General features: G+C 44.2%; 2 protein-coding genes and 1 pseudogene across 2 annotated transcripts; 1 reads left to right on the top strand and 2 right to left on the bottom strand.

Annotated features, from left to right (window-relative positions):
- Nucleotides 1-47: 47 nt before the first annotated feature.
- Nucleotides 48-26699, bottom strand: LOC129149409 (zinc finger protein 124-like). Its single transcript, XM_054717404.1, has 4 exons — nucleotides 26570-26699; nucleotides 9091-9217; nucleotides 8381-8453; nucleotides 48-213 (listed from the first exon to the last, which is right to left on the bottom strand). Exons 1-4 carry the CDS (start codon nucleotides 26570-26572, stop codon nucleotides 135-137), a joined length of 282 nt encoding a protein of 93 aa, XP_054573379.1. The 5' UTR covers nucleotides 26573-26699; the 3' UTR covers nucleotides 48-134.
- On the top strand, nucleotides 1586-3718 carry LOC129149407 (transforming acidic coiled-coil-containing protein 3-like; annotated as a pseudogene).
- LOC129149488 (zinc finger protein 14-like) lies at nucleotides 3846-7547 on the bottom strand. Its single transcript, XM_054717931.1, has 3 exons — nucleotides 7066-7547; nucleotides 4395-6909; nucleotides 3846-3854 (listed from the first exon to the last, which is right to left on the bottom strand). Exons 1-3 carry the CDS (start codon nucleotides 7545-7547, stop codon nucleotides 3846-3848), a joined length of 3006 nt encoding a protein of 1001 aa, XP_054573906.1.
- Nucleotides 26700-26890: the final 191 nt, after the last annotated feature.

Raw genomic sequence — 26890 nt, 5'->3', positions numbered from 1 at the left:
TTATTATGGAAAAATGCACATAATTTTAATCACATACACTCAAAATGCACATAATTTTAATCACATACACTCACATTCACATACACTGAATTTTAATCACATACACTTTAATCACACTTAAAATGCACATAATTTTAATCACCTTTACAAGGTAACTGAAAACATTGAGAGAAAAGTCTCAAATCTGAGTGACAGCAATCATCCAGAGTCTGCCTGAAATGAGAAAATTGTGAACAACCGTAAAGCTTATAACCAACCATGAATAGAAGTAAAGCAGTGGCTGAGTTTTGAGGATTTTCTTGGCTGTCAGGGCAAGATTGAGAAAAACAAACTAAAATATTATCTTCTTAATGTAAACTTCATAGCACAATTCCCAGCCAAAGGAAACACAAAAACCAAACATGAAAATAATTCACATGGGCCTCTACAATGAACTGTGTGTAAGTACAAATATATGGCAAATACTTATGAACTAAAATAAAAGGGAATGTCAAGTGCAATTGAAAAATTAAAAAAAACAAACATATAGGTGTAGGGCCTATTCATTCAATACCTGTCAGGGCACATTACTGGGTAGCTGGGTTGATCCCTTACTGGGTTGAACACATTACTGGGTTGGTCAGGCACATGGGAAGACAACCCATCTATGTTTCTCTCTCACATGGATGTTTCTCTCTACTCTTTCTTCCTTCCTCACTCCAAAAAAACAATTTTAAAAAAAACAACAACAACAAAAAAAAGAATGAGTACCGATAATGAACAAATACGTCAAAAGTTTACAGAACTCCTTTAATGCTGTCAGTTTTGGGGAGTATATGACTTAATTTGCAACAGGCTTACATGTACCAGTTACACTAATAGGATTTCCTTCCAGTGGTTTTCAAGCTACTTTGAAAGTATGTTAAAATCTTTAAGTTTGTTTTAGTTGTCTATTATACAGTGTACATTCTCACATGGTATTGTAGGGATATGAGGCAACAGGAAGGTTTCATACATTTTTACATTCAATACAATTCTTCACTTTGAATTTCTCCATGACCTTTCCAAGGAAGAGGTACAGCCAAAGGCTTTCCCTCCTTCTCTATATGTTTACACTGTTTCTCCAGGTGCATTCTCACATGTCCAAGAAAGGCTCTCCCACATTCCTTATGTTCATACACTTATTCTTGGGTGTGAGTCCCTTCATGATTTTGTAAAGAACTAGGATGGCCAAAGGCTCTTCTACCATCTTTACATGACAGGGCTTCTCTTCAGTGAGTTCTTTCATCCTTTACAATAAACTAGAAGAAATGAATGATTTCCAACACTCTTACTATTCTAGGGTCCATCCCCAATATGGATAATCGTTCATGATGGCACAGCTGAGAGATAAATGAAGGCACTTCCCTATTCTCTACATTAACAGTTTATCAATACATTTTGTTTTCACACGTCTATTAAAACTACTTTAGAAGCTGAAGGTTTTACCACATTCCTTGCATTGCTATGGTTTCTCTCCACGATGCGAGCTTTCGTTAATTTGAAAGGATCTGGGAAGGGACTGGCGCCTCCCGTTCCATCCTCGGCTCTGCTGGCGGCCGGCAGGATGAGTCTGCTGATCCCCAGTGAGGAGAACGTCACCGCAGAAAGCTGCGACTTCCTGTTTGCACCGCCCGACCTCAGCGGAAGGTCGCCCGTGCTCACAGAAGGAGAAGGTGCCACCCAGGAGCACGGCCAGGGCTCTGAAGGCGACTTTCCAGACGCCTCTGCGGGACCCGGGCACACACACAGGATCTTGACCCCAGGCACGAGCAGCAACCTCGAGGCCTGCTGTGCCGCGGGTGACGCCATCGGAGTAGAGAGCTCCCCTCGAGCCTGGACCCTCCGAGAGGACCAACAGCTCACCAAGGAAGTGGACACCAAACCCACCGATGAAACGCTACAGAGACCTGCAGTGGCTGCCGCCCACCCGCCTCCGGAGGGCGCGAGACCAGCCTCCGAAGACTGGCATCGCTGCCAGCCTGCCTCCACACCCCGGGCCCGCCCGGCTCCCTCCGGCTGTCCCCGGCCCCCATCTCCACAAGGAATGGCTGATGGCCCTGGGCGAGGCTTGGAGGAAAACATTTTTCAATTTAATTTTTCAATTGGTTCTTACTCCCTGGAGAAAACCATTGCACCCACCCCTGAAGTTCTAGAAGATCCTCCCAGGGTCACATCCCCAGACAGAACAGAGGACCCTCCCAGAGCCGCAGGAGAGAGCTCAAATGGACCCCCTGCCTCCTCAGCCGAGGCCCCCTCGCCCCCTGCTGCTCACCCCCAAGTAGCCCTCGGAGAAGAACCCCCCCCCCCCCCTAAGGCTAGAGTTCGACTTTTCTGATGATGCCACCAGCAAAAGGCCACGCCCACCCAGGAAAGTGGGGAGGAGACCGGAGGCGGGCGAGGGTCCCGTTCCTCCTCCCCGGGGGGCTTACAGCCTGGACTGGGACAAGCTGGAAGACCCAAACTTCAACCCGTTCGGGGGCCATGGAGAGCCCTGTGCCCCGGGAAGCCCCCAGGGCAGGCCGGCGGGGCCTGGGGCTGCAGGGGACTCGCCTCCCAGCAGGCAGGTGCCTCCAGCCTCAGCAGATGGCACGCCTGTGATGCAGACCACGGCGGGGACGGCGGGACCGGTGGGCGAGGAGGGAACCGCGACTCCTCCAGAGCCAGCAGCTGCCCCCAGCCGTCCGGGCACTGAGCCCACAGCCCCTGCCGCCGACCCAGCGCCCCCCCGCTCCGCAGGGGCCCGAGCCTGCCTGGGACCCGAGGGAGGAGCACTTCCAAGACGCAGCTGAAGTTCCAGGCATGGGGGTCGACGTGGACTACCTGGAGCAGTTCGGGACATCCCGGTTTAAGGAGTCAGCCCTGCGGAAACAGTCCCTGTACCTCAAGTTCGACCTGCTCCTGGACAGCCCTGAGAGGCCTGCGCCCGCGGCCCCCCGCGACCAAGGGCCCGCTGGTAGACCTGGACTTCGCGGCGGGGCCGGGCCTTGCTGTCCCCCCACCTCCGTGTGTGCCCAGGCCCGAGGGCCCCCTCGTGGACGTGCTACAGTACAGCCAGAGGGACCTGGACGCTGCGGTGGAGGCAGCACAGAAGGAGGTCCTGCAGCTGAGGAGCCAGTGTGAGGAGCTGCACCAGAAAAACCTGGAGATGGGGAAGGTCATGGGCGGGTATGAGAGCTTCATGTACCAGGCGATGGAGGAGGCTCAGAAACAGCAGGAATTTGCCAAAGCCGAGATCCAGAAGGTTCTGAAAGAAAAAGACCAGCTGAGCACAGATCTGAGCTCCATGGAGAAGTCCTTCTCCGACCTCTTCAAGGGTTTGAGAAGCAGGAGGAGGCGATCGAGGGCTAACGGACGAACGAAGAGTCGCTGAAGAAGCGTGTGGAGGACTACATTGTCAGGGTCCAGAAGGAAGGCCGGCGGTACCAGGCGCTGAAGGCCCACGCGGAGGAGAAGCTCCGGCTGGCCAACGAGGAGATCGCCCAGGTCCGGAGCAAGGCCCAGGTGAGCCTGAGGAAGGAGCAGATGTGTGTCCAGTCGCTGGAGAAGGCCGTGGAGCAGAAGACGAAAGAAAACGACGAGCTGACCAGAATCTGTGATGACCTCATTTCCAAGATAGAGAAGATCTGACATGGGGGTCCCCGCCCTGCACACACCGTCCTCCTGTCTGTCTGTCAGGTTTCATGTTCTTTCTCCTCTCCTCACCTCAGCAGGTGTTTAAACTGATCACTTTAGAAATGAGACTAAATAAAATGTGAGTTTAGCACTGGAAAAAAGAAAAAAGAAAGGATCTGGGAAGGCTATAGGGTTTCTCCCCAGTATACATTTCAGGATATCTAAGAGAAAAGGGGATAACAAAAAGGTTTACCTCATTCCTTATTCATGAGGCTTCTTTCCATTAGTTCTTTTATGTCTTTGAAGATGTGAGGTACAACGGAAGATTTTCATGTATTTGAAAATGTGTGAGCAAACTGAAGGTTTTATCCACATTGCTTACATTCACAGGGTTTTTCCTTATTATGAGTTCTTTCATGACTTTAGAGGGAATATGTATAAGAGAAAGCTTCCCCACATTGCTTATTTTCATAGGGTTTTCCCCCAGTAAGAGTTCTTTCATGATGTTAGAGAGAAAATAGATAATAGAAACCTTTTCACAATGCTTATATTCATTAGCATTTTATCCCAGCATGAGTTCTTTCATGACGACGAAGAGAACTTAGATGAGAGAAATCTTTACCACAATGCTTACATTCATAGGGTCTTTCCCCAGTATGCATTCTTTCATGAACTCTAAGGAAACAGGGGTAAATGAACGTTTTACCACACTCTTTGCATTCATGAGGCTTCTTTCCATCATGACATCCTTTGTGTGTTACCAGAGAGCTGTTATAACAGAAGGTTTTCCCACATTGCTTACATTCATAGGGTTTCTCGCCAGTATGCATCCTTTCATGATTTCTAAGAAAAGTGGAATCTCTGAAAGCTTTCCCACACTGCTTACATTCATAGGGCTTTTCCTTATTATGAGTTCTTTTATGATATTGGAGGGAATTTGGATAAGAGAAAGCTTTACCACAACGGTTACATTCATAGGGTTTTTCCCCAGTATGCATTCTTTCATGATTTCGAAGATATATAGAATAGCTGAAAGCTTTCCCACACTGCTTACATTCATATGGTTTCCCCACAATATGCATTCTTTCATGATCTCTAAGAGATTTGGAAAAACTAAAAGTCTTACCACATTGCTTACATTCATAACGTTTTTCCTTATTATGAGTGCTTTCATGACTTTGGAGGGAATTTGTATAAAAGAAAGCTTTGCCACATTGCTTACATTCATAGGGTTTTACCCCAGTATGAGTTCTTTCATGACGATATAGGGAAGTTCGATGAAAGAAATCTTTACCACATTCCTTACATTCATGAGGCTTCTGTCCTTCATGATTTCTTTTATGTGTTGCAAGAGAACTGGGAGAACTGAAGGTTTTCCGACATTGCTTATATTCATAGGATTTCTCCCCAATATGCATTCTTTCATGCTTTCTAAAATATGCAGAATATCTGAAAGCTTTCCCACACTGCTTACATTCATATGGTTTCCCCACAATATGCACTCTTTCATGATTTCTAAGAGATTTGGAAAAACTAAAAGTCTTATCACATTGCTTACATTCATAAGGTTTCTCCACAGTATGAATTTTTTCATGATTTTTAAGAGATATGGAATATCTGAAAGCTTTCCCACATTGCTTACATTCATAGGGTTTCTTCCCAGTATGCATCTTTTCATGATTTCTAAGAAAAGTGGAATGTCTGAAAGCTTTCCCACATTGCTTATATTCATAGCGTTTTTCCTTATAATGAGTTCTTTCATGACTTTGGAGGGAATGTGTATAAGAGAAAGCTTTCCCACATTGCTTACATTCATAGGGTTTTACCCCAGTATGAGTTTTTTCATGACGATATAGGGAAGTTCGATAAAAGAAATCTTTACCACATTGCTTACATTCATAGGGTTTTTTCCCAGTATGAGTTTTTTCATGAATTCTAAGGTAACAGTGATAAAGGTAAGTTTTACCACATTCCTTACATTCATGAGGCTTCTTTTCGTCATGACTTATTTTATGATTTGCAAGAGAGCTGCTGGAACGGAAGGCTTTCCCACATTTCTTACATTGATAGGGTTTTTCCCCAGTATGAGTTCTTTCATGACTTTGGAGAGAAGACTGATAATAGAAGCCTTTACCACAATGCTTACATTCATAACTTTTTACCCGAGTATGAGTTCTTTCATGATTTCTAAGGGAATAGCGATGATGGAATATTTTACCACATTTCTTACATTCATGAGGCTTCTTTCCAGCATGACTTCTTTTATATTTTCCAAGAGAGCTGAGCCAACTGAAGACATTCCCACATTCATAAGGTTTCTGACCAGTGTGTGTTCTTTCATGATTACTAAGAGAAGTGGAACTGAAAGCTTTTCCAGATTCCTTACATTGATAGGTCTTTTCAGCAGTGTGTGTTCTTTCGCTTTCTCCAGAGTACGTGGGAGAACTGAAAGCTTTGCCACATTGCTTACTTTGATATGGTTTCTCTCCACTATGAGTGTTTTTGCGAAGTTTAAAGTCAATGAGACGACTAAAGCCTTTCACACTTTGCTCACACTCATACGGTTTCTCAGCAATATGCATTCTTTCATGATTTCTAAGAGATTTGGAAAAACGAAAAGTCTTACCACACTGCTTACATTCATAAGGTTTCTCCACAGTATGATTTTTTTCATGATTTCTAAGAGATATGGAATATCTGAAAGCTTTCCCACATTGCTTACATTCATAGCGTTTTTCCTTATAATGAGTTCTTTCATGACTTTGGAGGGAATGTGTATAAAAGAAAGCTTTCCCACATTGCTTACATTCATAGGGTTTTACCCCAGTATGAGTTTTTTCATGACGATACAGGGAAGTTCGATAAAAGAAATCTTTACCACATTGCTTACATTCATAGGGTTTTTTCCCAGTATGAGTTTTTTCATGAATTCTAAGGTAACAGTGATAAAGGAAAGTTTTACCACATTCCTTACATTCATGAGGCTTCTTTTCGTCATGACTTACTTTATGATTTGCAAGAGAGCTGCTGGAACTAAAGGCTTTCCCACATTTCTTACATTGATAGGGTTTTTCCCCAGTATGAGTTCTTTCATGACTTTGGAGAGAAGATTGATAATAGAAGCCTTTACCACAATGCTTACATTCATAGCTTTTTACCCCGGTATGAGTTCTTTCATGATTTCTAAGGGAATATCGATGATGGAATGTTTTACCACATTCCTTACATTCATGAGGCTTCTTTCCAGCATGACTTCTTTTATGTTTTCCAAGAGAACTGAGCCAACTGAAGACATTCCCACATTCATAAGGTTTCTCACCAGTGGGTGTTCTTTCATGATTTCTAAGAGAAGTGGAACTGAAAGCTTTTCCAGATTCCTTACATTGATAGGTCTTTTCAGCAGTGTGTGTTCTTTCATTTTCTCCAGAGTACTTGGGAGAACTGAAAGTTTTGCCACGTTGCTTACTTTGATATGGTTTCTCTCCACTATGAGTGTTCTTGTGAAGTTTAAAGTAAATGAGACGACTAAAGCCTTTCCCACATTGCTTACACTCATACAGTTTCCCAGCAATATGTGTTCTTTCATGATTTCCAAGGGAAGTTGAATATTGGAAAGTTTTCCCACTGGGGCTGCCTTCAGGGCTTTGAATATGTTGGTGATGCCTGAAAGCTTCCTCAGGTTCCTTACATTTATAAGGGCTTTCTTCATATTCTTGACACAGATACAGTTTGGCTCCAATGTGAGAGCTTAGGTAGTTATTCAAGGATAAATAACTTATGAAGAATTGCCTACACAACCTGCATTTAGGATGTTTTATTTCAGGAATTTCCTTCTTTTCATTATGATTTGGAATCTGGCTGAAGTTTTCTCTGCAGTGACTACCATCCTTTCTTGTACAGAGTCTCTCTACCATATGACTGCTGTAAAAATCAGAAGCATATTATTACTTCTCTGTGAATAACTTAATATTTATTAGTAGCATGACAATAACATTTTTACCATTTTCAAAGAAAGGGTGGGGTTTCTGAACATTCCATATTTAAAAGTGGATATCGTAAAACTTCTGATACAGGCTGAATCATAGATATTATGAAAACACTTATATTCATTAATGGTATTTCTGTATATTGTTTCCAAGTGTAATTATTTTTTATACACTATACCTCTAGGTCATAGTTCAGAAAAAACATTTTAATGAGATTATTCTAAAAATCAATACACTTAAAACTGGGCTGATACAATTGTATTATTTGTTTTGAAGATTATTTTGTGAACCGGGCTCATATGGCTCAGTGGTTTAGGATGAACCCACCCACAGGGGCTTACTGGTTCAATTCTCTGAAAGGGAACATGGCCAGACTGCAGACTTATTAAACGCAGTACAGGGCATGCAGGAGGCAGTCTATTGGTTTTTCTATCTCTCCCTCTCTCCTCCACATAAATATTTTTGCAACACCAGCGAGGCTCAGTGGTTGAGCACTGACCTCTGAACCAGGTGGTCATAGTTCAATTTCTGATCAGGGCACATTCCCAGGTTCTGGATATGATTCTGAATGTGGGGCATGCAGGAGGCAGCCATCAATAATTCTTTCTCATCATTGATGTTTCTTTCTCCTTCTCCCTCTTCCTACCTCCCTGAAATAAATTTTAAAAATATTAAATATATAAATAAATAAAATATAGAAAAACCTATTTTAATAAAACACAAGGATGCTCTTAATGCTTTGTCATGTCAATATGACTCACCTAAGATTCCTCCCATGATTTTCATACTGATCTTCACTGTCATGGTCGTCACATTGTTCTTCTAAAATACATGCTAGAAAAAGCATTATAAACTATTAAAGAATATATAAAATGGTTAGATTTTAGGGACACAATGAGCTGTGATCACTCTTAATTACGAATGTATTCCCTTTCCATATTTCAGTTCTTGATGAGCAAGCAACACTAGTTTTCTAACTGACTAGTTAAGTAACAAGTTGTTGCAGGCCAGAGTTGCTGTCGTTGACTGTCAACCTATGAACCCGTATGAACCAGGTCACAGGTCAATTCCCAGTAGGACAGGTTTGCAGGCAAGATCCCTAGTGTGGCCGAAACCGGTTTGGCTCAGTGGATAGAGCATCGGCCTGCGGACTGAAAGGTCCAGGTTCGATTACAGTCAGGGGCATGTACCTTGGTTGTGGGCACATCCCCAGTAGGGGGTGTGCAAGAGGCAGCTGATCGATGTTTCTCTATCATCGATGTTTCTAACTCTCTATCCCTCTCTCTTCCTCTCTGTAAAAAATCAATAAAATATATTAAAAAAAAAAAAAAAGATCCCCAGTGTGAGGCAGGCAGGAGGTAGCCAATCAGTGATTCTCTCTCAACATTGATTTTTTTTTGCTCTCATTCTCTCCCTTCCCTTCCTCTCTAAAATCAATATATTTTTTAAAAAAGGAATTTGTGATACCTACCTACTGATGCCAGGTTCCAGAAGGTTTCCAGCATCACATCTGTGTAGAGTTTCTTCTGGTTCGGATCCAGGAAAGCCCACTCCTCCGTGGTGAACTCCACATTAACATCCTCAAAGGCCACTGAGTCCTATAACATACCACATATGCATAAAGAATGGGTGAGATAGACAGAACTGGAGACTTATTCATAATTCATAAGTTCACATAGGACACATGGTCCCCAAAATTCAGTCTATGACTTGATTGTAGTAAGACTATTGCCGGAAACCGAACATTGAGACATTGGAAGTTAAATGTGAAAAGGGAATCCGGAATGCTTTGGTCAACCTTAATCGCTCTGAATGGTCAGAGCTAGTCACTCATTGTTTAGTTGAGACATTGGTAGTTAAAGCAACTCTCACCTGTTAATTATATGTAAATTTTTGCTGATTGTCTATTGTATCTCAGAACCTCAATAAAAGGGATAGCAAGGCCAGAGCAGTGGCAGTCCTCCCCCTAGAGGTGGACTCCCACCTGGACCCCCATTTACCCAAATTAACTCTTTTCCAGTCTCTTTTCATTTTGATTGCGGCCTTCTCTAGAAACCGGACCTGAACTGGAACTCTGAAACACGTGGGACGTGACAAGGGATTCCACAGACTATTATTAATTTGCCAAACTCAGTGCTCGAAGAACACATGGAACTTATTGATATGATTTTACTGTGATCACCTCAAGTCTTCATTGCTCTCTAATGTCAGAATAAAGAGCACCTTGAAGATGGCGGCGTAGATAAACATCTGGGCTGCTGCCTTCCACAAAAATTTCCAAAACTACAACTAAAAGACAGAACGTCTATCACCCAGAACCACAGGAAAGCTGGCTGAGCGGAACCTCTACAACTAGACCAAAAGAGACGGGCGCAATCAGGACACAAATGCTGAAAAACTGAGCTACAGGGGAGCATGTGCGCATTACAGCTGGCAGCGGAGCCCAGCTAGAGGCGGGCATTGCTTTCTTCAACCTGAAGAGAGACAAGCCCCCAATCTCTCTGAAATCCAGTTTCTGGGGAGAGACTGGGCTGTCTGCCATCGGGTTGGAGTGAGGGTGGCTACTAGCAGAGCTGCATGGAGGTAGAATTGTTGGCTGCGCTGGGGTGCACGAGACGGCGGGGACGTGATTGAGGAATGCGGTTGGAGGCGGCTCACTGCCAGCCATTGCTGTTTGACACGCCCTAGCCTAGTGATGCCCTGAGACTCCGCCCCGCACAATCTACAAACACACCCAAGCTCCTAGCAGCGGCTTTTGCATATGAATGGCCTTCTCTATTGCAGTTTAAACTAGTAAACTTGCAACTGAATACAGACAGCTCCAAGGCCTCCAAGCTCCAAGCACGGAGGAGAGGACCGCGGTTCTAGCTGTAGCTCCTGCAGGGTAGCCTCAGACAGCAGCTGAACTGCACCCCATTGGAGATCCAGAAGCCAATGCACCTAGTGGCCAGTGTGAGGCACCAGATTTCAACTCCTCACATCCATAAGTGACACACTCGGGAGGCGGACTCAGTGAGCACCAAAGCCCCACTCAAACAAGCCCTGTACCACAAGTGTGTCTCCAGCGCAGGAGTGCTTCCATTATAGACACAGTGGGTCCTCACAGCCAATTGGCCTGGAGGTCAATTCCTCCCAGTATACCAACAGCAATCAAGGCTTTTAACTACACCAAGACTTTCCACTCAGCCCACAAAGGGGTGTACCAAGAGCAACCACCTAGGGTGATTGGGGAAGCTGAGCTACCAGCCCCTATAGGTCACTGACCACACAAAGCCACTCCATCAACACAGGGAGGCAGCCAAAATGCGAAGACACCGAAGTATGTCACGAATAGAAGAGATGGAGGAAAGTAAAATAATGGACGACACAGTGTTCAGATCCACATTTATAAGGTTACTCAAGAATCTTCTAAAAACCGCTGAGAAACTTGAAGAGACCTTCAAGGACCTTAATGAGAATACCAAAAAAAAATGGAAAAGGACCAGTCAGAAATTATGCATACACTGTCTGAAATAAAGAATATACAGAAACTCAACTGTAGATCACCGTACCCGAAGAGTCAAACCAAAGATCTGGAATATGAGGAACCAAAAAACACCCAACCAGAGAGGCAGAAAGAAAGAAGAATCCAAAAGTGTGAAGATAGCGTAAGGAGCCTCTGGGACGGCTTCAAGTGTACCAACATCCGAATTTTTGGGGTGCCAGAAGAAGAGAGAGAGCAAGATACTAAAAACCTATTTGAAGAAATCATGACAGAAAACTTCCCCCACCAGGTGAAAGAAATAGACTTACAAGTTCAAGAAGCACACAGAACCCCAAACAAGAGGAATCCAAAGAGGACCACACCAAGACACATCATAATTAAAATGCCAAGGGCAAAAGACAAAGAGAGAATCTTGAAAGCAGCAAGAGAAAAACAGTTAGTTACCTACAAGGGAGTACCCATACAACTGCCAGCTGATTTCTCAACAGAAACTATGCAGGCCAGACGGGAGTGGCAAGAAATATTCAAAGTGATGAACAGCAAGAACCTACAACCAAGAATACTCTACCCAGCAAAGCTATCATTCAGAATTGAAGGTGAGTCGAAGAGCTTCACAGATAAAAGAAAAAGCTAAAGGAATTCATCACCACCAAACCAGGATTACATGAAATGCTGAATGCTGAAGGGTATTCTTTAAGAAGAGGAAGAAGAAAAAAAAGGTAAAAGTAAAAAATATGAACAACAAAAGACATCAAATACATATCTACCAACAAGTGAATCTAAAAATCAAGTGAATAAAAAATCTGAAGAACAGAATGGACTGGTGAATATAATAGAATCAGGGACATAGAAAGGGACGGGATGGACAATTATCAGGGGGAAGGGGGTCTGAAGGGTGTGGGAAGAGATTGGACAAAAATCTTACACCTATGGATGAAGACAGTGGCAGGGGGTAAGGGTATGGGGTGGGGAATCTGGTGTTGGGGACCTATGCGGGGGGAGGGGGGGGGAAAGAGGAACACCTGTGATAATCTGAACAATAAAGATTTATTTTAAAAAAAAGAATAAAGAGCACCTTGAACAACTTCAATATTAATACATTAAAATACTTCTATTTTAAGCCCATTGATTCCTTGTGAGAAAACTCATTTCCATTATAACCACCATTTGATGCAGCAGTCCATGAAACATACTGTCATGTCTGCATAAAGTTTTAGTGACTGTGAATACAATAAAGGCCTGGTAGCTTTCTCTTCTATTCTCATCACCAAACAGAAGAGGCCAGGCAGTGTGTGGAAATTCAAATGGGAACAAAATGTACTTGGCCATATTGTTATGAAGTACTCAAGATTATTAGAAGTCATCAGATACATCTGAATGAATGAAAATATTCTGTGGAGGAGTATGAATAATCATTTGTTTTTATATTATTTGTTAGTAACTCAGTTTGACCTTCTTTTGCCTCTCTCATTTCATGGAGATAGCACATTACAGTTAAAGGTCAAGCATGAGCAAGACAGGGCAACTTAGCCCACTACAAAATTCCTCTACTCATGAGCCTGAGGGTTACTTCATACTGATTTTTAGGACACATAGACACGTATATTGAAATCATAAGATCACACTCAAAAGAAGTCTTTCTGGCAGAACTATGACACTCTAACTGGGGCCTGGACCTTGAGGAACAATTTAAGACTTGGCATGCACAAGGGTCTTTATTGAGATCTGTAATATTTTAATGTTGGAAATAGTTACACCAGAAACAAATATAAAATAAAATTAAATCTAAACTGTAATTGGAATGTAAACTGTAATTGGAAGTACACAGTATATGGTGTTTATGGAGAGGAAAAATTAATATAATTAAAATGTCCATAGTACCCAAAACAATCTATAGCTTCAACGCAATTCGTATCAAGATACCCATGATGAAATTCACATAACCAGAACAAATATTCAAAAATTTTACATAGACCACAGAATACCCTGAATAGCAACAGCAATCTTGAGAAGGAAGAACAAATGTGGATGGTCACCTAAGACCATCGGAAAACACAGATACTTACATTACGATTCATTAATAGTAGCAAAATTACAGTTATGAAGTAGCAACGAAAATAATTTTATGGTCGGGGGTCACCACAACATTAAAGTGTCGCAGCATTAGAAAGGTTGAGAACCACTGATCTAAAGCATTCTTTATCCTTAATTTTTTAAATCTGATTGATCATTTTCAATCCTCTGTAGAACAGCACTTGACCTCAATAACCCCATCTCAGCAACCACAAGTCTTATGGCGAGATGCGGACACTAATAACTAGATTGGACCCAATGAATTATTAACATGGGGGAGAGGATATGTGTGTGTTTCTAGTCCCACAGGGCCGCTGTGGATTCCAGCTCACCAGATTAAACCCTGCCATAGCATGGCACAGGACCAATCCTCTTCCAGAAATGTGGAATTTGGGCCTGGGGACTCCGAAGCCCTGAATGATGTGCCTTCCCCAGACCCAGATGGCCCCCAGAATAACCTGGGGAATGATGATGAAGCTGACGGCAAAGGCTGAGCAATTATTGGAGCGTACTCACACGCTACACATTCCAGATACCTAACCATTCCTCTTTTTGTTTTTCTCATAGCCTGTAAAATCGGAACTGGAACAGTAAAGGCAATTCACAGACTCCGATATTCCAAAGCAGAAGGTTCGTTACCTCCCTCTGTCTTCTAGCAGTACATTCAGCAAAACAAAAAAGGGGAAGATGTTGGGAAGCACCAGAGATTTGGTTGGAAAGTTTGTAAAGAGAACATTCTGAAAAAAGGGAAGTGTGCGGAAAGCTGCCTGCCCTGTTTATTGAAATTCTGACCTAGGGGTGTGCTGAAGGCGGTGCCCCTAATTATTCCTTGACCTTTCCAAACAATTCTGTGCACGTGCAGACACTAGCTGTTTGCTGGAATCCTTATACTTAATCTTTGGGTGTCCTTGCTTAAAGAATATTACAAATGTAAGTTTCCTCCCAGAATTACTTACCTTACTCATTATACCTGAAAGGTAAACTTTATTTTAAACTGCTGTTACAATAAAAGCCTAACGAGACAGGCAATGGAGGCGGCCTTATTCCTTTAGCTAGATAGTTCCTTAGGCCTCTCTTTCACAGCAAACTTTGTGTCAGAGTAATCCATTCATCTGTTGCATCAGCCCGGCAATGACTGAGCCAATTCACTTGTGGGAATATATCCAAAAAACTCAAAACACTAAAGCAAAAGAAAATATGAACCCCTGCCTTCATTGTAGCATTATTTAAAATAGCCTAGATTTGGAAGAAGCACAAGTGTCCATCAGTAGGTGAGTGGATAAAAAGCCGTGGTCCAACTCAATTAAACTCAGTGTGACAGCATAAATGGACCTGGCGTGCATTATGGTAAGTGAAGAAAACCAGTAAGAGAAACACAAATATCACATGATTGCATTTATATCTGGAATGTAAAGAAGAGAAACTAACAAAGTTTACAGACACTCATAGTTACAGAGAGCAGACTGACAGAGGTCAGATGGGAGGGGATGAAAAAAGGAGGATGGAGTAAGCAACACAAACAACCTCTTAGACTCAAATAACAGCATGGGGTACCTGAGAGAAAAGGGAGTGTGAGGAGGTAAGAGAGGGTAAAGGGGAGGATTAAATGGGGATGGAAGGACACTTTTGGTGGGGAACACACAATACAATGTACACATGATGTATTATATACTTCTGCACTTGAAGAATCTTATATAATTTTTCTAGCCAATGTCATCCCAATAGTTGAAAAAAAATTCTTCCATTTGTAGACATAAAATTTACAAAAGTGATTTTCTCCAAAAACTTGATGCTAGTCTAGGGGCTCTTCTCCCAACTGGTCTCATTTCTGAGCTCTCCTGTGAGTCCCAGCAGCAGGACAGTCTATCCCAGGCATAGGAACCTTCCCCCAGTATAATTCCCCTAAATGCTGCTCCCAGAGAGACATCATACCCACTGATGTCTATGTGTAGGGAACAGAGAAAAGGTTCCCACTCACCACTTGTGATGCCAGAAAACCGAATGATCTATTCAGTAGAGCAATGACCAAATAGGGAAACCTCTCTTGTCTTAGGTCCAGGGAGAGTAAGGAGTAAGACAAGCTCCCGGTGGAACCCTAATTATTTTTTCTACAGAGCAGGGGTTGGGAACCTTTTTTCTGCCAAGGGCCATCTGGACAGTTATAACATCATTCATGGGCCATACAATATCATTAACTTGAAAATTAGCCTGCTATCTTTGGTCACACATTTATTGAACTGGTAGAAACAGAGCAAATTATTCCAGGACCACTTTAAAGGGGGCCCAATACCATACTCTGTCTGCCAATTGCCTAGAAATGCATGAAACTGACCACTCTGGTACATAGAAGTGAGGACAACAGGCTCAGCAATGCCACATGGGGCAGCACAGCTCCCAGCACCATCAGCCCGGCTCCCAGCAGCCACAGGTGAGCAAGTCTGAGAAACAGAAGACAGACCCACATGGCTGGATGTTGGGATGTGCTGTTCCTGGCAGCAAGTTCAAGTGTTATGGTCACTGCAGAGGTGTGAATGAGAGTGATGCTGGTGTGTCACCCCTCACACCCACACCAAGAGAGCAGGAAAAGCCTTAGGACTCACATAGAGGTCTCAAAGGAGGGCCGGGCTGGCCTCTCCAGCAGCTGAGACCTGGCTTCAGAGCCAGAAATGGAGCCTGGTGTGGTCATGTGGGGCTTCGAAGATGGTCCTGGGCAAGAGTTCTGCACAGACAGGGATTCTGTGGTTTGAATCACCTGCCTGCTGTATAGGAGACACCACCCAGGCTTTCTTATCAGCTTGTTCAAGTGGGAGGCAATAGGCATTCTGGTGTTTTCATATGACACAGTGTTTTCCATACTAGTAAATGGTAAAGGCACGCCTTAAAATTAAATACCCATTGCATTTTGAAGTTATTTATTACATGTTCTTACAAGCTAATATCTTTTGATAATATGATACTTTCCAAAACATTTTTTGTACTCATTCAATAGAAACTTATTTGGCCACTGGGTAAAGCTAGCAATAACACTACTGGTCCTCAATGTGTTAATACAGTCATGAGCCACATAACCTATCATCAACAACAGACATCATATAGGATGGTAGTCCCATCCTATATAATATAAGCCTAATGTGCAAATCGACCAAATGGTGGGATGACCAGCAGAACGACCAATCGCTATGACGTGCATTGACCACTGGGGGTCAGACACTCAATGCAGGAGCTGCTCCCAGCCTGCAGGCCTGAATAGCGGCGGCAGTGAGGGTCAGGGCCAGCGAGCAGGTGGCACCAGGCTAGCCAAGGCGGGTGCCAGTGGGGGCCCCCTGATGGCCCCACCAGTCACCCCACAGATCAGCCCTGATTGCTGGCCAGGCCTAGGGACCCTACCTGTGTACAAATTTTGTGCACCGGGCCCCTAATCAGAGTATAATAAATTTGGCATAAAAAATAAATTACCTAGGATATATTTAAACAAGGAGGTAAAAGACCTGTATTCAGAAAGTTATAAGACACTGAAGAAAGAAATTGAAGATACAAATAAATGGAAGCAAATATCATACTCATAAATAAGAAAAATTAACATCATTAAAACGTCCATACTACCCAAGGTGACCTATACATTCAGTGCAATTCCTATCAAAATACCAATGATGTTTGTCACAGGACTAGAACAAGTAATCCAACATTTCATATGAATCCACAAAAGACCCTGCATATCCATAGCTATCTTGATGAAGAAGAACAAAGTCACAGACACCACATTAGCTGATACCAAACTATACTACAAAGCTATAGTAATCAAACCAGCATGGTACCAGCATAAAAACAAACGTATAGACCAATGGAAGAAACAGCCCACAAATAAATCCAAACTTATATGTTAAGTTAATATATGACAAAGGAGACAAGTGCATACAATAGAGTAAAGACAGTCTATCAATAAATGGTTTGGGAAAATGCATGCAAACAAATGAAACCTAGACCTTATTCTTACACCATATGCAAGAATTAACTCAAGTGGATTAAAGACTTAAATGTAAAACTTCTACAGTAAAATCTCTTAATATTTTTATGACATGTCCCTTTGGGCAAGGCAAACAAAAGAAAAAATAAACAAATGAGACCACCTCAAACTAAAAAAAATTTGCTGGGCAAAGGAAACCATCCACAAAACAGAAAGACATCCTACAGAATGGGAAAACGTATTTGGCAATGATACATCTGATAAGGGGTTAATATCCCAAATATGTAAAGAATTCATACAAGTCAACACCAACAAAAGAAACAATCCAATTAAAAGATGGGCAGAGGACCTGAATAGCTACATCTTCAAAGAAGACGTACATTACAGATGGCCAACAGACATATGAAAAGATGTTCAGTGTCACTATTTATCAGAGAAATACAAATTAAAATTACAATTGATTCCACTGGTTGGAGCATCATTACCAAAAGGGTGCAGGTTCAATTATGGTCAGGGCACTTACCTTGGTTGTGGGTTCAATTCCCAGTTGATGGTATGGGAGGCACCCGACCAGTTTCTTTCTCTCTTTCTTTCAAATCAATAAACAAATCCTTGGTTGAGGATTACAAGGAAAAAACAAAATGAGCTATCAACTCACACCTATCAGAATGGTTATCATAAAAAATCAACAAACAAATGCTGCTGAGGATGTGGAGAAAAGGGAACCTTCATGCATTATAGGTGAGAATGAAGATTGGTGAAGCTACTACGGAAAAACAGTATGGAGGTTCTTCAAAAAATTAAAAAAGGAAGTGCCTAGTGACCCAGCAATTCCACTTCTGGGTAAATACCCAAAAAACACAAAAACTAATTCAAATGAATATATGTTCATTACAGTGTTATTTACAATAGCCAATATATGGAAGCAACCCAAGTGCCTATCAATAGACAAGTGGATAAAGAAGAAGTGGTATACACACACACACACACACACACACACACACACACACACATACACATATATATATATATATATATATATATATATATATATATGCAATGGAATATTACTTGGCCACAATAAATAATGAAACCTTACCTTTTGCAACATCATTGATAGATGTTTATCTCAGTGAAATAAGTCAGAGAGAAAGATAATTACCATATGATTCCACTTACTTGTGAAATCTAAAGAAATAAGTCAATGAACAAACAAAATAGAAAGACTCATAGAGAGGAAAGGAAACAACCCACAAAACAAAAAGACATCCTACAGAATGAGAAAACGTACATTATAGAGATCAGACTGATGGATGCCAGAGGGGAAGAGGTTTGGGGGATGGGCAAAATGGTTAAGAAGTACAAATTGGGGTGATTAAAAATGGCAACAGAGTAAGATAATATTGCATGGACATGCTCCTGGGAACAAACTGGAAGTACAACTAATACACAGAAAAACTTCCTGAATAATCAACAGAAGATTCGCTGGAGAGAACCCTGATACCCAAGGACTATAGAGACCCCATAGAGAATTGTAGACAGGGCAGAGGCTCGAAGGGCTGGCACTGCAGCCAAAGACAGCAATTGAATCTCCAGAGAGATATCTCAGCTGTGGGGGGTTGCCACAGAGAACTCTGGGATCTAATCCCCAAGCTGGGCATCCCAGCAGAGAACACAACCGAGAAGGGTACCCACATATCATCAGGCTGTGAAAAGCAATGTAGTTGCTGTTTCTCAGGGAGTGACAGCTGAAAATTAAGCCACCATCTTAAAGGGCCAACACACAAAATTCCCTTGGAGCCAACCACCTGGTGCTCCAGCAGAGGGAGGGCGGAGCAGACTAGAGCTGTATGAGCAGAAGCATTAGGGACTCGAGAATAGAGATCAGAAGACAGACATCTCCAGATTCCTGGGCAGACATTCACAGTTTCATTTCCTCACACAGCAGAGGACATCTTTCTCACATAGACATTTGCCTTGTTTTGGAGGGGAAGGCAGTTGACACACCCTATTGGAAATCACCTTGCCCTGAGGCCACGTAGGAGACTAAAAATTACTATTAGCCTCTAGGCAGAAGCAACTACCCCACACTGTTGAAAAAACTCTTGACATAACTCAGGACCATTGCCTAGGGGGACAATTCAAGTCTGAATCCTATCAGTGTGTAGGTAGAGGCGGTCTCTGGATACCAAGTCTTTGCCTGACCTAATTAGTCAGAAACAGCATTTGATACTGTCCTGCACTAAAGTTTGAGAGGCATAGAGGATCTACCTAGCATATAGTCCCAAACCCTAACAGATAGCCAAAATGAGGAGACAACAAAACAATGAACAAATGAAAAAACAAGAAAATTCTCCAAAAAAAAGAGATAAATGGACCAGAGATAAGAAATTTATCTATAACAGAGTTCAGAGTATGATGTTAAAAATTCTCAACAGTATGAAAAATGATAGAGTAACTATGAAAAAAGAAGAGTTGGAAATAAAGAATGATATAACACTACTAACACATTGGAAGGAACACAGCAGATCATACACCATGACCAAGTGGGATTTATTCTGGCTGGTACAATGTTCGAAAATCAATAAACGTGATACATCACACAAGCAAATTGAAAGACAAAACTCACATGATCAATAGATACAGAAAAGAAGGCCTGGGTCCCAGGTGTCAGAGGAAAACTGGTGCTGGAAGCCAAGGGAAGGCAGGCCTATTGCATGAATCTCTTCGTGCAATGGGCCTCTAGTCCAATATAAAAAGATGGCCAAGAGACATATAAAAAAATGCTCCAAGTCACTAATCATTCAAGAGATGCAAATCAACAGGACAATGAGGTATCACCTCACACCTTGTCAGAATGGCTGTCATCAACAAATCAACAAATGACAAGTGCTGGTGAGCATGGGGAGAACAGGGGAACCCTAGTACACTGCATGTGGGAATGCAGACTGGTGCAACCATTATAGGAAAACAGTATGGAGTTTCCTAAAAAATTAAATATGGATCTGCCATTTGATTCCCACTTCTAGGAATCCTATCTAATAAAAGAGTAATAGGCAAATTAACCGTCCCTCCGCAACAAAAATGGTGGCGTCCATAGTGGCCAGGGAAGACGGTGGCGGTGTCGCCCCGGCAATGTGAGCCCAGTGTCCGCTCCTGGGCCTCGGAGGGAAGGGAGGGGTCTCTGGCCAGAGGACTGGGCATGGGACGCTGAGCTGCATGGAGGGAGGGAAGGGGCCTCTGGCCAGAGGCCAGGGCGAGCCCAGCATCCCCGCCCCAGTCATTCGGAGGGAGAGGAGGACCCAGAAAAATAGATCTTCCTGGTTCCCGATGCTGACGGAGCCCTATGGGTGCCGGGGCCCTCCGCCTGCAGCCCCCAGTGGCAGCCCAGCAGCCCCAGTCGCAGACTGGAAGCCCCATGCCCACAGTGCGGATGCAGCCAGTGTGGCACCATGGCAGGGGAGAGGGTCCAGTGGGCATGCTACAGACATCAAATCACTGCTGCCGCGGCCAACCCACCCCCCACGCTTGCAAGTAGTAGTACGGTCCAAGGGGGCGACTCCTGAGGCATGGCTCCCATGGCAGCTGATGCGCACCACGCTGGCGGGGAAGCAGGACCTGGGAGCCCAAGCCCCTGAGTACCTGAGCTGCCGGGCATCGTGGGCCAGGGCCCTGAGGAGGCCCCAGGACAAGCATTTCCCAGAGGCTGCTTGGAAGGAGGGGAGGAGCCTCTGGCTAGAGGCCGGGGTGAGGGATGCTGGCGTCGTTGCAGGTTGGGCTGAGGAACACCCCCACCTCCCGCACACGAATTTCATGCACCGGGCCTCTAGTATATCCTAAGAAAACTTGAAACACCAATTAGAAACAATGTAGGCACCCCTATGTTCACCGCAGCACAATTTACAATAGCTAAGATCTGGAAACAGCCCAAGGGCCCATCAGTAGATGAGTGGATAAAAAAGCTGTGGTTCGTTTATACCACAGAATACTATGCAGCAGTAAAAAAGAACAATCTCTTACCATTTGAGGCAACATGAAGGGACCTGGACTATATCATGCTAAGTGAAATAAATCAGTCAGAAAAAGACAAGTATCACATGATCTCTCTCATATGTGGAATCTAAGTAACAAAAAATCCTATCTAATAATAGACAAATATGCAAATTGACCATACCTCCAACACGCCCACACGCCACGCCCACAAGCCACGCCCACCATCCAATCAGAGCAAGCATGCAAATTAACCCAAACCAAGATGGCTACAGCCACAGAGAGCAAGGTTTCCTAGGTAACAGAGGAAGCCAAGCTTTCTGCCTGCCCTTGCCAGGCCTAAGCCTCCACTCAAGCTACAAAGTTTCAATTATAGAAGGTAAACAAATTCAAACAAATGGGGCAGAATGGAGCTTGAGAGAGCAGGCCAGGGTTGCCACCAGCAACAGGGGAAGCAAAGCTTTCCGCACACCCTGGCCAGGCCCACCCGCTTAAGGCAACAAAGTTTCAATTATAACCCCAACAGAAATGGCTGCTGGCCTCCGAGGGAGCCCCAGGCTTGGCTCCGCTCCAGGCTACAAAGTTTCAATTGTAGAAGGAAAATAAATTCCAGGAGGGCGGAAGAAAAAAACCAGGGCCAGGGGGCGTGGCCCGCCTGCAAACCACCACAGGCCCCTCGCTCAGGCTGCCCCACACCCCAAGGGAACCCCTGCCTAATCCAGGACGCCCTTCAGGGCAAACCAGCTGGCCCCCACCCCTGTACCAGGCCTCTATCCTATCTAATAAAAGAGTACTATGCAGATTGACCATCACTGCAACACACAATATAGCTGCCTGCCCCCATGTGGACACAAGATGGCCACCACAAGATGTCCAGCAGGAGAGGGCAGTTGGGAGGCACCCGGCCTGCAAGGGAGGGCAGTTGAGAAGGACCAGGCCTGCAAGGGAGGGCAGTTGGAGGTGATCAACCCTGCAGGAGAGGGCAGTTAGGAGTGACCAGGCCGGCAGAGGAGGGAAGTTGGGGGCAAACAGGCTGGCAGCAGAGTGGTTAGGGGGTGATCAGGCTGGCAGGCAGAAGTGGTTAGGGGCAATCAGGAAGGCAGGCAGGCAAGCAGTTGGGAGCCAGCAGTCCTGGATTGTGAGAGGGCAGTCGGACATCCCTTGAGGGGTCCCAGATTGGAGAGGGTAGAGGCTGGGCTGAGGGACAACCCCCTCCGTGCACAAATTTCGTGCACCAGGCCTCTAGTAAATTAATAAAAGGAGTGGATCCAGAGACATGAGAACCTGGAAGAGCTTGCAGAATCTCAGAGGGGGAAGGTGGGGGAGGGTGGGTGTGGGAGCTAATTAACTAAAGACCTTGCATGCATATATGCATAACCCATGGACACAGACAAAAAGGTGCTGAACACCTCAGGTAGGGGGCAGGCCGGGGGGGTGGGGGTAATAGGAGAAAAAAAGCGACATATATAATACATTCAACAATAAGGAATTTTATTTTTAAAGAAAGCACACGTCCTAGCTGGTTTGGCTCAGTGGATAGAGCATCAGCATGCAGACAAAAAGGTCCCAGGTTTGATTCCAGTCAAGGGCATGTACCTTGGTTGCAGGCTCCTCCCCGGCCCAGCTCTGGTCAGGGCTCATGCAGGAGGCAACCAATCGATGTGTTTCTCTCTCACATCAATATTTCTCTCTGTCTTTCCCTCTCTCTTCCACTCTCCCTAAAAAAAAAATGGAAAAATATCCTCAAGTGAGGATTAACAAACAAAAACAACAACAAAAAGGAAGTACAAATTGGTAGTTACAAAATAGTCAGGAGGATGTAAAGCAGAGCATAGGAAATACAGTCAATAATATTCTGTTAACCATGTGTGGTATCTGATGGGTATTAGACTTTGTAAGTTTGTACATGTCTAACCACTATGTTGGCACCTGAAACTAATTTATTGTGTCAACTTATGGGAAAAAAAAAAAAAGTTTAAGCCCTAGCTAGTATCACTCAATGAACAGAGTGTCAGCCTGTGGACTGAAGGGTCCCGGGTTTTATTCCAGTCAAGGGCACACACCTTGGATGCAAGCACCCCTCCCTGCATGCCCTGGTCGGGCACATGCAGGAGGCAACTAGTTGATGCATTTCTTTCATATCAATATTTCTCTCTGTCTTTCCCTTTTTCTTCCGCTCTCTCCAAAAATCAATGGAAAAATATCCTCTAGTGAGAGTTTAAAAAAAAAAATTTTTAAAGAAAATGGTGCATGATTTGGAAATATCCTAAGTGCCCATCAGTAGATGAGTGGATTAGAAAACTGTGGTACAACTACACAATGGAATACAATGCTGCTATAAACAAGGAGGAACGTTTACCATTTGCAAAAGCATGAATGGACCTGGAGAGCATTATGCTAAGCCAGTGGTCGGCAAACTCATTAGTCAACAGAGCCAAATATCAACAGTACAATGATTGAAATTTCTTTTGAGAGCCAAATTTTTTAAACTTAAACTATATAGGTACCGTATTTTCCGGCGTATAAGACGACTGGGCTTATAGAAGATTTTCCTGGGTTAAAAAGTCATCTTATACGCCGGAAAATACGGTAGGTACATTGTTATTAACTTAATTAGGGTACTCCTAATCTGGCCTTTGCTAAAAACTCAAGGGGCCAAAGAGCCGCATGTGGCTCTCGAGCCGCAGTTTGCCGACCACGGTGCTAAGCAAAACAAGCCAGTCTGAGAAAGATAAATATCATATGATCTCACTCATATGTGGGATATAATGAACATAAACTGATGAACAAAAATAGATCCAGAGACTAAGAAGCACTGAACAGACAGTCCAACCTCAGAAAGAAGGGAGGGGAGGGGAGAGGGGTAAGAGGTCAACCAAAGGACTTGTATGCATGCGTATTAGCATAACCAATGGACATGGTCACTGGGGTGATGGAGGCTTGTCCTGGGGGCGGGGGGAGGGGTGTCAATGGGGAAAAAGGCGATATATGCAGTACTTTAAACAATAAAAAAAATGGTGTGCACACACACAGAGGACTATTATTGTATTATTCAGCCATTAGAAAAAGATATTCTGCCACTTGTAACAACACATTCATGGACCTTGAGGGCAGGATGCTTTGTGAAATGTCAGAAAAAGAAATGCCATGTGTTCTCACTTATCTGTGGAACCTTTAAAAAAGCAACTCCAGCCCTAACCGGTTTGGCTGAGCAGATAGAGCATCGGCCTTCAGAATCAGCGTCCGGGGGTTTGGTTCCAGTCAAGGGCATGTACCTTGTTTGCAAGCACATACCCAGTGGGAAGTGTGCAGGAGGCAGCTGATTGATGTTTCTCTCTCATGATGTTTCTGACTCTATCCCTCTCCCTTCCTCTCTATATATATAAAAAAAAAATCAATAATATATATATTTTTTGAAAAAAGCAACTCCATAGATACACAGCAGATTGATGGTTGCTAGAGGTTGCAGGAGTGGTGTATAGGGGTGAGGTGGGGATCAAATGGGTGAAAGGTGTCAAAAGGTACAAACTTCCAGTTATAAAATAAGTCATGGAAATGCAGCTTACAGCGCAGTGACTGCAGTTAGTAATACTATATTTCAAATTTGAAAGTTGCTAAGAGTAAATCTTAAAAGTTCTCATTTCAAGAAAAAAAATATTCTGTAAGTCTATGATGACAGATGTTAACTAGACTTTTTGTGATGATCACTTCACATTACAAACACATATCAAATCATTATGCTGTACACCTTAAACTAATATAATGTTGTATGTCAATTGTAACTTAAAGAAAAATAAAATCCCTTCTATAAAAAAAAGATTACAGTGGATTTGAAAAACTGCAATCACCTAGTGACGTCATACCCATCACAGTGTCATAGGGAAATGCATTGCTCAGATGCTTATGATGATGCTGGTGTAAACAAGCTTCCTGTGCGGCCAGTCCTGTGAAAGTCCAGCACATACAGTTACGGTCACTACATAGAAACCTGATGATGATGAGCTGGTTCCTGTATTTGCTATACTATCCTCTTTATCTTTGTGAGCTTTCTACTTAGTGAAAGAAAACTTTGCTGTGCACCAGTATGCTGTTTGATGCGGGCAGCAGCCTCAGAGGTCTTGTGCTGACTGTGCCTTTTGATTGCATCATTGCCTCCTGGGCTTGATAGAATCTGTGTTTTGTACATTTCCTGGCCTAAGTGTACAGTGTGATAAAGTCTACAGTCGTGCACAGTAACGTCCTAGGCCTTCATATTCACTCACCAATCACTGACGCCTGCAGAGCAGCCTCCAGTCCTGTAGCCCATTCAGGGTCAGTGCCCACACGGATGTACCATTTTCTACCTTGCACACCACATTTTTACTGCACCTTCTCATAAATGCTTACTACCACTGCATTACAATTGCCGACACTATTCAGTACAGTAGCATGTTGTACAGGTTTGCTGCCTAGGACCCACAGGCTACACCATATGGCCAGGTGTGTAGTAGGAAACACCATGCAGGTGTGTGTAAGAGAACTGAAAACAACAAAACTGCCTCAAGATGGACTCCCCAGGTTCAGGGGTGCATGACTGTATGTAACTGCAGTTTCACCTCTCCCAGGAGTAAAATTCTAACCCAGTCACTCTGCAACTTGCTGTTCAACACTAATCTGTCTAAAAGCCTCCTGCTGTTCCTTCCCCTAAGGAAGGTGACCCTGTCTGAAGCAATCCCCTCTTTTCTTTTACTAATAAACTGTCAAAGCCACTTCTTTCTGCCTATTGTAAACGCCTTCCATTTTGAACAGCTCCTCAGATTCTATTTACTAGATGGGATGCGGCCTGATTCCTGAATGGGAATCAAGCCAGTTAACCTTCCACTTACTCAGCTGAATTTTGTTTTTAACCGTTTGAAAAGCAACACAAAACAAATAGCTGATAAAGATGCTGTGACTCAGAGAAGGGAACATGGCGTTTAGTGTTGGGGGGAGAGACTGGAAATGCAGGCATTTGCTGCAGAGCAGGGCCTGGGGGACAGGGGGTGGACTTGAGAGCCTGCTCCACAAACATCAAAACCCAGGAGAAAACGGGATCCTTCTGGGGAGAAAGGAGGGACAGGGACCCACAGACCACAGCTCCTCCCAGGCACGAACCGCGGAGACCGAGTCCCCACTGTCCCCACTGACCCTCCCCGTGGTCACCGCACCAACTGCGGAGCCGCGGGATGTGGGTGCAGAGCTGCCCAGACTCGCTCCGCAGCCGAAGGCCCTGCCGCGGGGACAAACCGGACCCCGGGTCCCGGCTGGGCCCACACTGCGAGCCCGAGGGGCCTGCGGTTTCAGCGGAGCCCCCGGGCGCCTGGGGTCCGCAGGCCCCGGACCTGACCGTGGAGAGACGCTCCCGCCCCGGCGGCTCCACCCGCCCCTCCTCCCCGTCTCCGCGCCCGGCCGCACACTCACCATTTCTGGTTTCCTGGGCCCCTGAGTCCCGCCTGCGGCTCCCACCACCTCACAGATCACAGCTCCACAGATGAGGACAGAACAAGGGAGATGCGATCCCAGTGCAGCTGAAGCAAAGGGAACAACAGTGTGGAAGCAGAGCTTAGCCCCACCCACCTGCTCCTCAAATAGTCCCAACCACCCATCCCCACCGCAGCCCCACCCACCGGCCCCACAGCAGCTCCACCCACTGGAGCCCAGTTCCGATGACAGACACTTGGCAGACATGGCCTCCTAGCCTCCGAGATACACAGGTCTGAGCCCAAAGCAGCCAGATCTGTC

The sequence above is a fragment of the Eptesicus fuscus genome, chromosome 6, assembly GCF_027574615.1.
Source record: "Eptesicus fuscus isolate TK198812 chromosome 6, DD_ASM_mEF_20220401, whole genome shotgun sequence".
Classification (NCBI taxonomy): domain Eukaryota; kingdom Metazoa; phylum Chordata; class Mammalia; order Chiroptera; family Vespertilionidae; genus Eptesicus; species Eptesicus fuscus.
The sequence above is the reverse complement of the archived record's forward strand: the minus strand, read 5'-3'. Positions and strand labels throughout refer to the sequence as shown.